This window comes from Drosophila mauritiana, chromosome 3L, assembly GCF_004382145.1.
Source record: "Drosophila mauritiana strain mau12 chromosome 3L, ASM438214v1, whole genome shotgun sequence".
NCBI lineage: Eukaryota > Metazoa > Arthropoda > Insecta > Diptera > Drosophilidae > Drosophila > Drosophila mauritiana.
The window spans coordinates 10,948,837-10,961,929 of NC_046669.1; the positions used below are offsets into that span (position 1 = coordinate 10,948,837).

At 41.2% G+C, this 13,093-nt stretch overlaps 1 protein-coding gene across 2 annotated transcripts; it reads right to left on the bottom strand.

Annotated features, from left to right (window-relative positions):
• Positions 1 to 4,725: 4,725 nt before the first annotated feature.
• On the bottom strand, positions 4,726 to 12,645 carry LOC117140148 (homeobox protein cut). Of its 2 annotated transcripts, none has more exons than XM_033302917.1 (4): positions 10,364 to 12,645; positions 8,107 to 8,139; positions 7,814 to 7,885; positions 4,726 to 6,390 (listed from the first exon to the last, which is right to left on the bottom strand). In XM_033302917.1, the coding sequence occupies exons 1-4, from the start codon at positions 11,171 to 11,173 to the stop codon at positions 5,587 to 5,589; spliced, it is 1,719 nt and encodes a 572-aa protein (XP_033158808.1). In that variant the 5' UTR covers positions 11,174 to 12,645; the 3' UTR covers positions 4,726 to 5,586. The 2 variants fall into 2 exon arrangements, with proteins under 2 accessions (XP_033158808.1, XP_033158807.1); XM_033302916.1 differs by lacking the exon at positions 8,107 to 8,139 and having other exon boundaries at positions 10,364 to 12,038; positions 12,107 to 12,642.
• Positions 12,646 to 13,093: the final 448 nt, after the last annotated feature.

Consider the following 13,093-nt stretch of genomic DNA (forward strand, 5'->3'; position numbering starts at 1 on the left):
TACGACTTTGTAGTACATTTTTGTATCTCAAGTGGGTTATAAAGAGTTGCTCAGCTAACGAAATGCTTACTCCACAAATTAGTTGCAACTCAATTGGAAGAATAATAGCAAATAAATTACATTGGATAGGAAATTGAAACGAAATGCTGAAGAAATCTCAAATGCGTCAGCATTTTGGTAATAAATTGCACTTGGCCAAGACTTCCTTCCATCGAAAATAGATTTATTTATGAATGTTGCCGGATGGATGGACAGCCGGACAGAACTTGCAGCCCATTCCCATTCCCATCTGCGTCTCACCTGATTGGTGTCCCATTAGGGCAACAAATTAGCTCTTGGCCAGCTCTCTTGTCCATTCCCGGGTTCCGGGCCCGGGTTATTTACGACCAGGAGATGCAATCCCCGAGCAGATCGAACAGCATTTGTGCATTTGCTTTGCCATAAATCATAATGGCAGTGCAAGTCCCCCACTTTACTACTTTTATGGAACTGTGCACAGCAAAAGTAGTCGTTTTACAGCACGAAAAAGTTAAGAACTGAAAACCTGAAAGATATTCTGGGATGTTGAAATTATATATAAAGTTCAGTATATTTTAGTTATTTTCATAAATTTGTTTACACATTGTAATAGTAGTTTCGTTTGATGATAATTACTAAAAAGATACATTTTATATATTTTAGTTAACTTATTCAATGCCAGATATGACAAACATTGGTTTACTTTGGTATCTTTAAAATATTTTTCTAATAATAGTGTGATAAGTAAAAGTTGCGAAGGTAATTGAATATTTACTCTAAATTTTTCTGTGTGTAATACGCAGTAAGCTGTCTTACTTTCAGCTGGCAGCGAAGGCTTTTGCCTTATTGATTTACAACACTTTCCAACCTTACTCAATGTTGGAGAGTGACAAATGCAGGGCTCTGTCGCTGGCTTCTCTTATTATTATTATTATTGTTGTTGTTATTACTATTATCTTTATCTGGCGACTTGCGGGAGACGTTCTTGGAGGCGGAATGGGTTGGAAAATGGGGTTGCCAGGGGGTTGGGGGTGGTTCGGTTCGAAATGGCTATGGGGATGGGGTTTCGCTGGGGGACTTGCTCAATGCTCGATTGCGCGACAATCGCAATGGGACCATATATATGTGTTTCGCAGCTTATCATTCCCTGCATATACGTACTAAATGTACATATATGTTTGTTGGGTGTGTGCATATGCTGACTCCCTGGGGTCGCATTGGAGCGTAAGCATTTTGCAAAAATAATTTATGGCAAACTGTTGATTGCTGACATGGGGCCCCCAGAGCAGCAGCGGCAGAAACAACAGCAACAACAACGAATACAAGGCACAAAAAACTAAAACAAGACTAAAACAGTATTATTAACAGATGTGTAGCAACGCAAGAAGATAGGCGCGCACAAGTGCTATAAAAAAGAAAAACAATGATACCCCAGCAAATTATCAGCAATATTAAAAGAAACAAGAGCAATGACAGCCACATCAGATAGCTAAATGGTATCAACAACTCTAGCAAGAGCAACATCAGCAACAGTAACATGAGCAGCAAAAGCAACAGCAACATCTGTAACAAGAGCAACATCAAGAGTAATAGCAACATAAGAAAAACAAGGCAACTAACACTAAAAAGCGAAAAGCAAGAAGATGAGCATATGTACGATAACAACAACAATAATACCCCAACAGTTTATCAGCAATTTTAGAAGAAACAAGAGCAATGCCAGCAACATTAGTTAGACACGCAAGTGGTATCAACAATTCCAGCAAAAGCAACATCTGTAACAGTGGGAATATGAACAAGAGCAACATTAACAGCAACATGTGGAACCAAAGCAAAATCAACAGCTGGAACTGCAACATAGAAGGAGTAACATTAAACAGCAACATTAGAAACAAAAGCAACATTAGCAACATAAGGAACAACAGCAACATCAGCAACATAGCAACATTAGAAACAACAGCAACACTGCAGACACAAGACATCACCAATGGCTTTATGGACAACACTAACAAAGAAAGAGCTGTTCATACAAAGTAACAATAGCAACAAAGAGGAAGAAAACCAACAATACTTGTAAATAACATTATGGCACATACAGCAGCAACAATAGTTGCTACAATAACAGCAGCAACATTGTAGCTACAGTCGTAGCCCTCTATTGGCAGTGTCTAAACACTGAGAAAAATGTATCCAAAAATAAAAATATATCAATTTAAAAAATAACTATCTTTGTGCTTAACTTGCTTAATTCTTCTTATTTTTTTTCGATTTATTTTTTTACTAGTGCATCAATCAGTACCATTATTGTTGGATACGCGTGTAGAATTTATCATTAGTTTACGCGATGTACAAGCATACAAACTATGTATATATATGGGATTATATGCCATATAGATTAACAATTGTAATCGCTGTTGTTGTAGCTGCTGTTGTTGATTTTGCCAAGCGAATCGAAACACAACGAGCAAAACAATAAGCTAACAGCAACTGTAGAGGCAGCGGCAGCGGACAACTCGGGTGTTGATGTGTTTTCGAAAACATTGCGTCATTTCCAGATGGCAAGCTTTAAGCCAATTGCCTGACACCCCCTCCTCCCCCCTCACAGCGTCGAGTGCCTATCCCCAAACCCCCCACACAGCCACGCCCCTGTGCAGCGAGAAACACAGAGACCAAGTGGCAGACGATCGAGTTGGGTTCGTAGAAAAACTGCGCCAATTCTACGAACTGAACTTGGGGATGTCGACGCCTATATCGGAAGGCAAATGGCACTGTGGATACTGACACGTACATACATACATACATATGTTCATACAAACGTACATACCTACGTACGTACGTAGCATTCGTGCCTGAACATGATTGATATTTGCCTGGCATGATTACTCGTAGTCACAGGCCGTCAAAAGTGGTGATAAAACGACAAACACAGTTTGAGATACTTATCGTGTCGCGAAGGAAATTACACAAAAGTTGGGGGCTGCAACTTACAGGGTATGCGATAACTGTGCTGTGCTTAGCCTATATTTGAATTTTATAGTGAATAAATCTTACTATAATATAATAAGAAGTTATTTATAGAAGTAGAATCTCGTAACCAGCATGAAGACTTAAAACTTAACACATATGAATGTTTTGAATGCAACTTGATGTTGTTCAACCTATAAGCTTAGTAACTTATAAAGTTTATTAAGCACTGGGTGGCAGCCCATATCTATTCCACATCCGCAAGTGGAACCTTTGGAACGCTCTATAATTGGATGAGCTGTGGATGAGCGTAATCTGCATTTGCAGACAGTTGGGCGACTTCTTGGAGCTGCAGCAGAATGTTTTGCTTCGCCGGGGGCAGATAACTTACCACTGAATGCTAAATGGCAGTGGCAGCGAGTGCAAATATTTACCATGTGTTCGAGCTTTTCTTTGATCGCCTAAAAGCAGTAGGTGGGTTGCTTTTCTTTTAGAGGCGGAAACCTACGTCAATGCGGGATCAATGGGCTTAAGCACTGCCATTGTATTGCTTCATTTATCACTTTTAACACTGTCTAGTGCAAACAGACTGTTTGTGTTATAAAAGGAACTAATTTATCACTTATCGCCGATCAATGGGAAAAATGAATACAGTACAAATACAAGCGAAAAGCTGCGGCTTTTCACAAATATCACAAAGTACATTTGCTCATCACAAATAAATAATGATAAAATTAAAGTTAATAATCGATAGTACGAAGACGATTCGTCATTTTGTTTACCGTGCAGTCATGGTCTATTTATATATATTATTTTGGCAGGATTTAAGTGTTGTTAATTGTGAATTAATAACTATTTACCCATTAGATGTGCAAACCAAGTATTCAATTTGCGTCATCGGTACCTTCACCCAATTGCGCTAATGATTAAAATCCAACCTTAGAGATCCACTAAAAATGAGTGTGAGTGAAACCACACAAAGATCGGAAGTCTATGCCATCAAGAACTATCAACAATAATAACTTTTTCAAAGAACCATTCGCATATTATCATTTATTCAAGGCTATAAAAGCGATGCGTAAACAAAATGCCCTAAAAAAGTGAAATTTGCTTAGGGCAATCCATAAAAGATAAATTAGTTATTATCATTTTTTTTGTGTATATTTCCGAATTGTTTATTTAGCAATTAATGTTTGCTTTGTGGGGCCCCTCCTTTCAATTGCCTAGTTCTTTGATACAGTTGAGAGCGTTTGTGATTTATGGACGAGACCCTCGACGGGCATGTGAGTGTGAGTGTGAATGTGAATACGACTATGAATATGAATAATCGCAGCGAAGGCGAACAACAGGCCTCATTGTTCTGGGCGGTAGTTGCTCAATAGGAATAATTAAGCAATATTCACAGCACAATCGAACCCTTTTACACGATCAACTTGCTAAGGACAGAAGTCGCGATATTGCGCAATAAGCGGGATCATCAAAAGTTATTGCATTACCCCAATTTGTTAGTTTATTAACAAATAGAAAGAAAGGCCGACGAAACTAACTTCCACATTCATACCATACATTCATTTATATCCAACTAAAAAATAATCAAATTGATCATCATAGTGCAGCCATTACTCCTCTGTGAATAAAATTCCATTTTAATGGAAATTGCCCTTTCGAGTTAATAAAATTCATTCGTTTCATTTTCAAAATGAAATTCAACATTTCTGCATTTTTATTTGGAGCCCATCGTCGCTCGTTTCAAATTAGTTATGCATAACAAAAATTAAGATTTGCACATTTCATGTTTCATTGTTTTCTCCTTTCCAATTCGTTTTCTTTTTTTAGACTATTTACAGAATTAAGTTTATACACATGGATTTGCATATGCGATAAAAAGTTAATTAAATTTACATGTTGTTACGGCTTCATTTATTTGCATTACATGTAGACATTTTGCAATCAATTCGCGTTTGTTTGTTTGTTTGTTTGTTTGCTCTTTCCCTTTTATGCATAAGATAACAAGGCTTAATTGACTAAAAAAATAAAGGCACCTGAGTTCAAAGTGTTATTGCCAAATGTAAATATAATAAAACGAAAATCAAAAATATAACGCTCGCTGGAAATCAAAAAACGATAATCATAAAAAGTATATATATATTTATAAACGTAGCATATATACACATATGTATATGTATATGGGTGTGTGCATAAAAATACACTGTTAACGTAAAGCATTTATAATTAATTCAATTTAATTAATGGTATGTTGTTTGTTTCACCCCTAAATCAACTGCACTCCTTTTACTGACTGACTTCGGATATACTCACTGATATCGTTCATGTGTTTATAAATGTATATAGATAAAGTACTTATATGGTCATTGTCCCTGAATGAAATGCTCATGTCACCCGCTTTCTAAACCCCTCCCCTCCCCCCCAAATAAACCCCCTGGTTCTACGAATTCTTGGCTCTGGTTTTGACCAATTGTTGCTTTGCTGACTAGTGCGTTGGTTGTTGTCTCTGCCACCCCTCCCCGTCTTCGTTTGTCTACATTGATTTTTCGGTCGGATCTATCCAATATCCAAAATCCCGATCCTGGTTATTTGCTAGTTTTATTGCATATTATACAACTGCGGTGGCTCCTTGCTCGCCGGCATCCCATGATCGTATTTCCCCAGCTCGGCTTCATACAGCAGATTGTTGATCAGGTGCTTCACCACTATCTTCGACTTGGACGTCTTTAGTTTGCGTATGGTTATGGCCACGTATTCCCCGAATACACCATATTCGTCCACATGATTGGCACTCAGTCCGCCGCCCCCGATCAGCGGCTTGGGGGGCGTGGCAGCGCTGTTGTTGCTGCTGCTCGAGCTGCAGTTGCTGGATGTTGCTGTTGGGTCCAGGGAGGTGTTGTTGTTGTTGTTGTTGATGGTGTTGCTGCTGTTGCCGTTGCCATTTGACGTTGAGAGATCACGATCACGATCACGTTTTTGGGCCATGTTACTGGAATGTTGTTGCTGTTGCTGCTGCTGCAGATGCAACGCTTGTTGCTGCTGCTGCTGCTGCTGATGTGGCTGGTGCTGCTGCTGCTGCGGTTGCCCGTTGCAGTGGCTCAGGCTAAGACCGTGATTGTGGCTAAAGTGCTGCTGCAGCGCCTGAAACGCGAGCTGGCTGTGGTTCATCTGCTGATGCTGCTGCTGCTGCTGTTGGTGGCCAGCGGAACCGATCGTTCCCGCTCCCACCGCTCCGCCCACCACCTTGATGGGCGTCAATGTCAAAGCGCCCACAACGTGCTCCACGCCCATCGCCTTGCGTTTGCGGTGGTTGTACGTTAGGTCCGTCGGCCTGTAGTAATTTATGGGCGACGGCGTGCTCGTCCGCCGATCCAGCATCCCCAGCTCCGATTCGTGTTCGATCTGTTTGGTTTTAGGCAAAAGGAAGGAAAAAACGGGGAGATACGTTTGTGTTTTAGACAGTGTTGAAAGGTGTACACTGCGAAAGTATCTTAAAGCTGAATTACGCTACACAATAATCCAGCAATACAAATATATCTAATATATTCCAATAAAATATATACAATTTATATACAATTCCAATCAATACTTAGTACATTCAATGAATTTTTTTTTTATTTGCAATCTGTCTTAAAATGAAAAATGAAGTCAATAGTATTTTTGAAAATGCCTAAGCTATAATAAATTGAGATTTTCACAGAGAATCTAACAAGATTGCGAAGGATGAGCTTTTCCCTTCGTCAAGTAAAATCTGTTCAACATTTCATCAGCTGCATATATTATTAAGCTAAAGATGGGCCGGTCAAAAAATACCGGAACCTGTTTCGCTATACTTATATGTACATCCATATATTTATAGTATCAACGTCTGACGAAATCATCGCTGAGTTGTTTCATCAACTATTTGCTAGAAGCGCATCGCTCTGTATACTAATAGTATAAACAATTCGATTCATAAGCTTGCCAAGTGCCTGAAGGGAAAGACGACTGGGACATGTGGGTACATTGATAAGCCCCCCGAGTTGAGTAATTAAATTAAATTGTGGGCACAACCTTGTCTGGGAAAGTATCAATAGTGAGAGTCATCTTAGTCGGGCCATTTTGCAATCAAATGCAGCTGGGGAAATATTTAATATTTAATAGCATATTATACTGCATTAGGTTTCTAAAATTTGAAACAAAACTCCCAAGTGATTCACATGCCATTGACTTCTAGAGCTTATCACTAGCGATATACGGATGTATTATGTTTATCTGCCTTAGCAACACCAATGACCTTCAAGGACTCAAAAGTTTGGACGGTCAATGTTCAAGTTGTGGACGTCACAGTGATAAGGTTCGTCATCGAATTAAGTTAGTTACAGAGTTTTCTACACTGCTGTCCTATCGAATAAGTAATCTAATCTTACTATTTGCTTGGAAAGTATAATCGAAAAAAGGGCAAAAGATGTGGATTCTTAAATAACTGCCAACTAGATTATATCATTAATAAATGCCTATATGTGGTCGTTACAACAACTTTTAGGTACTTAATATACACATATAATATTATTATTTTGCTCAATAAATATATGATTTTAATTATATTAAGATACTTAATGTGATCATTATCGTTATTTCTACTAATTCGAAACATATTATTCAAAAGTGATTTCGTTTCCCAGTCCCGTGTCAAAAATGATTTACTAATTGCACCCACACACCACTCGACTTGGCACTTCAGGGGTTGTGATATAAAAAAAAATGCTAAATTATCCCCCCAAAAAGTAACTTCAACCTGTCAATTCAATTAAAGTGCGATTAACAATCAACGGAGGGTACTTACAATTTCTGTTTTCACATCCTCGGCGCTGATGTTGCAGTAATTCTCGCCATCCAAATCGGAAGAGGAACGTGTCTGCGGAGATCGAACAAAAAATCTAGAATTAGCGTAGACCGTAGAGTCAACAACAAATACAATTATGGCAGTGTGGAGAATTTGCCAGACAAATAATAACAAAAAAAAACAACAAAACATAATAATAGTAGTGGACAGACAGACGCAAAGCGAGAAACGCGAGAGAAATAGAAAACAAATTAGAATAATAATAAAAAGCAAACTCAGGCACAAAAACACACACAAAAGTCGATGCAGACTCGCCAGTCGAGCCGCTGGCGATTAAATTAGTCACGGCGGTACAAGGTGCCCAGAGGGGGGTGCTGGTCGGGGGGAGGGGGAGTAGCGAAGTGGCTTAGGGGCGGGGGCGGTACGGGCGGGACAGCAGCCAAGTCAACACCGAAGTGGACCAACGGGTGGACAGACTCACAGACGGACGTGAGACGAGTGACCAAAAAAAAAAAAAATTGACAGACGAAAAATATCACAAATTATGGGGAAGTCATCAAGACATCGACGAGAGAATACCCTATTTCTCAGACGTTAAGTGTATAATTTTGACCAATAATTCTGGGTTGGCTTAGTAAGCATTATATTTAGGTAAATATATTTAATAAAAATGTATAAATTTATGTAAGTCTCATCTACAGTTATAATTTTAAAAAACAATATTAGCCTCTTTTTCAATGATTTTTTGAAAAATACTCGAAACTAAAAAACCTGAATTTGAAACAAATAGAGCAAAAATAATATTGAGTACCTAACAAATTAAAAGAACAGAACTTCTAAAAAGTCGTAGCTAAATTCCATAAAAATTCAAACTAATGGTATGGGTATAATATATATCAAAAATAAATTCTTATGGGATTGTAATATTACCATTACTTACGTAAGGTACACAAACTTTATTTGATTTTACTGGTCAAGGTCGCCTTATCAGCGTCTTAGTGGGGCGAACAATGTGACTAATACTGTTTGCTTCAATATACGTTAAGATAATATTGCATCTATTATTTATTACTTAAGATTATTTGGTTTCCGGAAAGCCGATCGAACTATGTAGCCTATTGGGCATCTTGGCAAGCGCCTCTTCGGAGCTTCGGTGAAAGCTCGCTGGGCAGCTGAAGTTGCCCGATTGCTGGACGAGCTTCTGCCCAAAAGTCTCGTACTTTTTTCGGGAGAGAATCGGAATCAAATACAAAAACGAACGAGCGGGCGAGGCGACATAGGAATAACGAAACGCAGTCCAGCAACTTGCTATATTAATATTGCTACGTGTGTGTATGTATGTATGTATGTGAAATCATATTGGAGCTACCGCTGCTTGGGGGCGGCGGAGCATCGATGCGGGGCCGAGGGGCGTGGCTCGGTGCAAAACGTGGGGCCGTCGATTTCTACGGCTGATGCAACACACATGTGTATGCATTATGGATATACATATGTATATGCATTTGTAGGTTTGGCGGTGTGTACAGCAGAAGCGGCAGCGCAAATCAAAGCCAGTTGACACACACACACTGGCACACTAACACCAATACAGCCTTATCAAGCGCAACGCAATAGCAGCTACCGAGCACAGTGGGCTTAATCAATTTTGTGCAAATCACTAAAATAAATAAGGGTCTACAAAATAACACAATAACAATGAAACAAAATCTTCTTAAATTATGAAAAAATATTTAAAACTTCATTAACATAACAAATACATCAAGGAACATAATTTAAAAAAATTGTAAAAAAAAATATTTCGTATACGACATGTAGTCCTATACATGTATTGAAAAAATCACTCATACGCCACGTATCCTAATAATTGTTCTTCAATCTGGTAAATATTTACCGCTACGTCTTTTAAGTATTTTTACATTCCACAATGAACATTATATTTAAAAAGGAATGTTTTTTAATTTTTTGGTTAGAAAAAAAAATTTAAGAATAATACTCATACGCCGTGTACACCAACGAAAAATTCTTAGCACTTCGAAACTTCATTTGCGCTTCTGGATGGAGTTTTCCGACACATATATATACATAGGTATAATGAAAAGTTGAATTATTACTCGAAATATGTATTTGTTAAATTTATTACGTATACGACTTGTAAGCCCAGTGTGTTCAAATGCTGAAATGCACATACTTTTGAAATAGTTATGTTCGTTTGACATATTAACGGAGCTTATACAAAATGTCCCTAACCTCAAAAGGCTATCAAAAACTCTAGGCTTTGTCCCACTGTGCGCCACCGGTTGCGCCGCTGGCGTTGACGAACCGCTAGACAGCGACGGCGGGCGGAGGCGGCGACAGCAGCAGCGCGTGTGCTGTGCCTGGTGCCGCAAAACAAGTCAAACCACTGGCACTCACACGCGCTCACATGCAAAGCTCCAAAGAAATACGACAAACAAAAAAAAAAAAACTAAAGGCCGAGAGACACATGCAAAATAGGTGGAGGTATACACATAGGTTGGCCAAAGAAAAAACAACAGCAACAGCACCACTTACCACAGCCGCCGAGGAGGATTCGATCAGGCCACCGCTGACCGCCGCCTCCTCGAGTTCCAATTCCCGTGTGGTATCCATATCGCCAGCGGTATCCACATCCCGCTCCCGATCTCGAGCGTTGGCAGCCGCCGCAGCGGCAGCAACGGCGGCCACAGTGGCCGCAATACGAGCGGTAAGCTCATCGTGTTGCTGCTGCTGCTGCTGCTCCACCTGCAGTATGATGTCCCTGTCCACCAGCTTGTCCGCCTTCAGCTGCTCCAGATCCAGGCTGTGCATCAAGGCTAGCTTTTCGTCCACTTCCGTTTCCGTTTCGGCATCTTGATCTTGATCCTGATCGCGATCCTGATCCCGCTCGCCATCGAGTATGAATCTAATGGCCTCGTAGGCAAACCACATGGGCTGATAGATAACGCCGCGACTTCGTCCGCTCAGGACCTTCCCATGCTCCCGATGAAAGGAGCTGCGCAGGGATTTGATCTTCGATCTAATCGATCGGATTTCCGTGCCATATTTCTGACTCAGGAGCTTGAGTGCCTCGTATTTGGTCTGTTTGATGTGGTAACCTTTGGTATTGGGATCCCAAAGGACGCGCTGCCGGCGATAGTCCTCGATGAAGTTCAGGATCGTCGAGCGCGACCATTCGACGCGATCAGCTGGTGCGGTTGTTGTTGCTCCCGCCGCCGCCGTTGTTGTTGTTGTTGTTGCAGTGGGCGAAAGGGGGAGTGGCAGCGTGGCAACATCGGCTATCAAAGCAATGGCATTGGAGTTGGCATCGAGCTTGAACTGCGCTGCGGCTGCGCTGCTGGACATTGTTGTTGTTGTTGGTAATGGTGAAAGTTTTCCCAGCCTGCGCGGGGGATCGGGGTGGTGGGTGGTTGGTGGTTGGTGGGTGGTGTACTGGTGTGTCGGTTGTATGGTTGTGTTGGTGATAGGAAAAGGAGTGAGAGAGAGAGAGAACGCAACGCAACGACGCGACGAAAAAAGCGTCCACAACACGTTGCTTTTGACTTTCGACTGGCGGCAGCAGCGGCGGCGGCGAGCGTAGAGCGTTCGTTCAGCTGGCCGTGTTGTATTTGTGGCAGCGGCAAGTGCGGCGGCGGCAGCTCAGCTGCACTTTGTGCGAGAGAGAGCGAGTCCCACGGAGAGCGAGAACGAGCGAGCGAGCGCGAAGCGTCAGTTGTTCAGTTGCGACGTCCAAAATCAACGCTAAAGGTAAAGGTGTGCGACTCTGTCTTTGCCTCTCTCTCTCGCACACCCGCTCTTCTGTATGGCTGTGTGTGTGTGTGTGCTGCAGCAGGCGGGCTTTTTGTTTTTTTTTCGCGACCTGTTGTTGCTCGCTTGATAATGGCAGGCTTTGTTGTTGCTACTGCTGCTGTCGCTATCAGCTGTTTTATTGCATGTTGTTGTTGTTGTGGTCGCCACCGATGTGCGACGTGGTGTTGCTGCGGCTGTTGTAATTGTTGCCCCTGTAGAGAGCACACCAACAAAAGGTTCAGTTGTGTTGTCTATTGGTTTAAGTGTTGGTGTAATTATTATTATTGTTGCAGTTACTTCTACTAAAGTTGCTCTTGTTGAAAGTTCTCGTTAGAGTTGCTATTGGTGTACCGGTTGGCGTTGGTGTAATTATTATTGGTGTACCTTTTAATCAGTTACAGGTGCTTTTGTTGGTGTTGTGCTAGCTCAAGATAGTGGTGCTGTTGTAAATATTATTTTCAATGTTTCTATTGTTTTGGGTTTCATTACCGCTGGTGTGCTCCTCTTTGTGCTGCAGTTGTGGCATCAGCTGTTGTTGCTCCTGCTCCGCCTTGTTGCTGTTGTTGGTGAATCATTTGATATTCCAGCTGGTGTTATCAGTTTTCTTTATTGCTTTTGTTGCTGAGGTGAGTTGTGTTGCTGCTGCTCTTCTAGCGATTGTTGTTGCTGTGGCTGCCACTGTTGTTGCCTGTGGCTTTTGCTATTACTGCTGTTGCTGCTGCTGCTGCTGCTCTCTCGTGCTTTTCTTTTTTGGTTGTCGCCACTTCGTCGACGCTCGTTCGCCGCTCGTCGTTCGCTGTTGAAATCACGATTTGTACTAATTTCACATATTTAAACTGTGTGTGGCATGCGCGCTGCTCCAAACGGGCCGGTTGCCGTTGTTGTTGGTGTTGCTGCTGCTGTTGGCCGTAAGTTCGTCACTTGCTCTTCGCTCCCCCGCCCCTTGGTCCGCACACCTTTCCGTTCGCTTTGCTCGTGTCGCGACTTGCGATCGTTGCTGTTGCTGCTGCTGCGACTGCCTGCTGCTGCTGTCGTCAACAGCCCCACGTTGCACAGTGGGCCCGATCCGATCGCTCTGCGCATGTGGCAGCGGTTGCCAAACGGCGGCGACCATGAGATGCTGGAAAGCAACGAGCACACTCACTAGCATCTAGGCAACAGCCTATTTTTAAACAGCGACACATGGCACAGTGTGCCGATTGCAGCTTTTGTGTTGCAAGTAGGGGATCGTTGGCAAAAATCACGTAGAACAAGATGATTTTCATTGAAAATAAAATAAACACAAAATATACAGATACTTGATAACTGAAGTTAAAGTTACTTAATACAAATCTTGTGTTTATGGTGCTTATAAAAAGTACAGGATGAATTTATTGAAACATTTATTTCAATGCAATATTATAGTTCAGTAGTTGAAAGAATTCGAAAAATATTAAAAAAATAATATGTTCAATATTTAAAAAAATCAACGTGTCA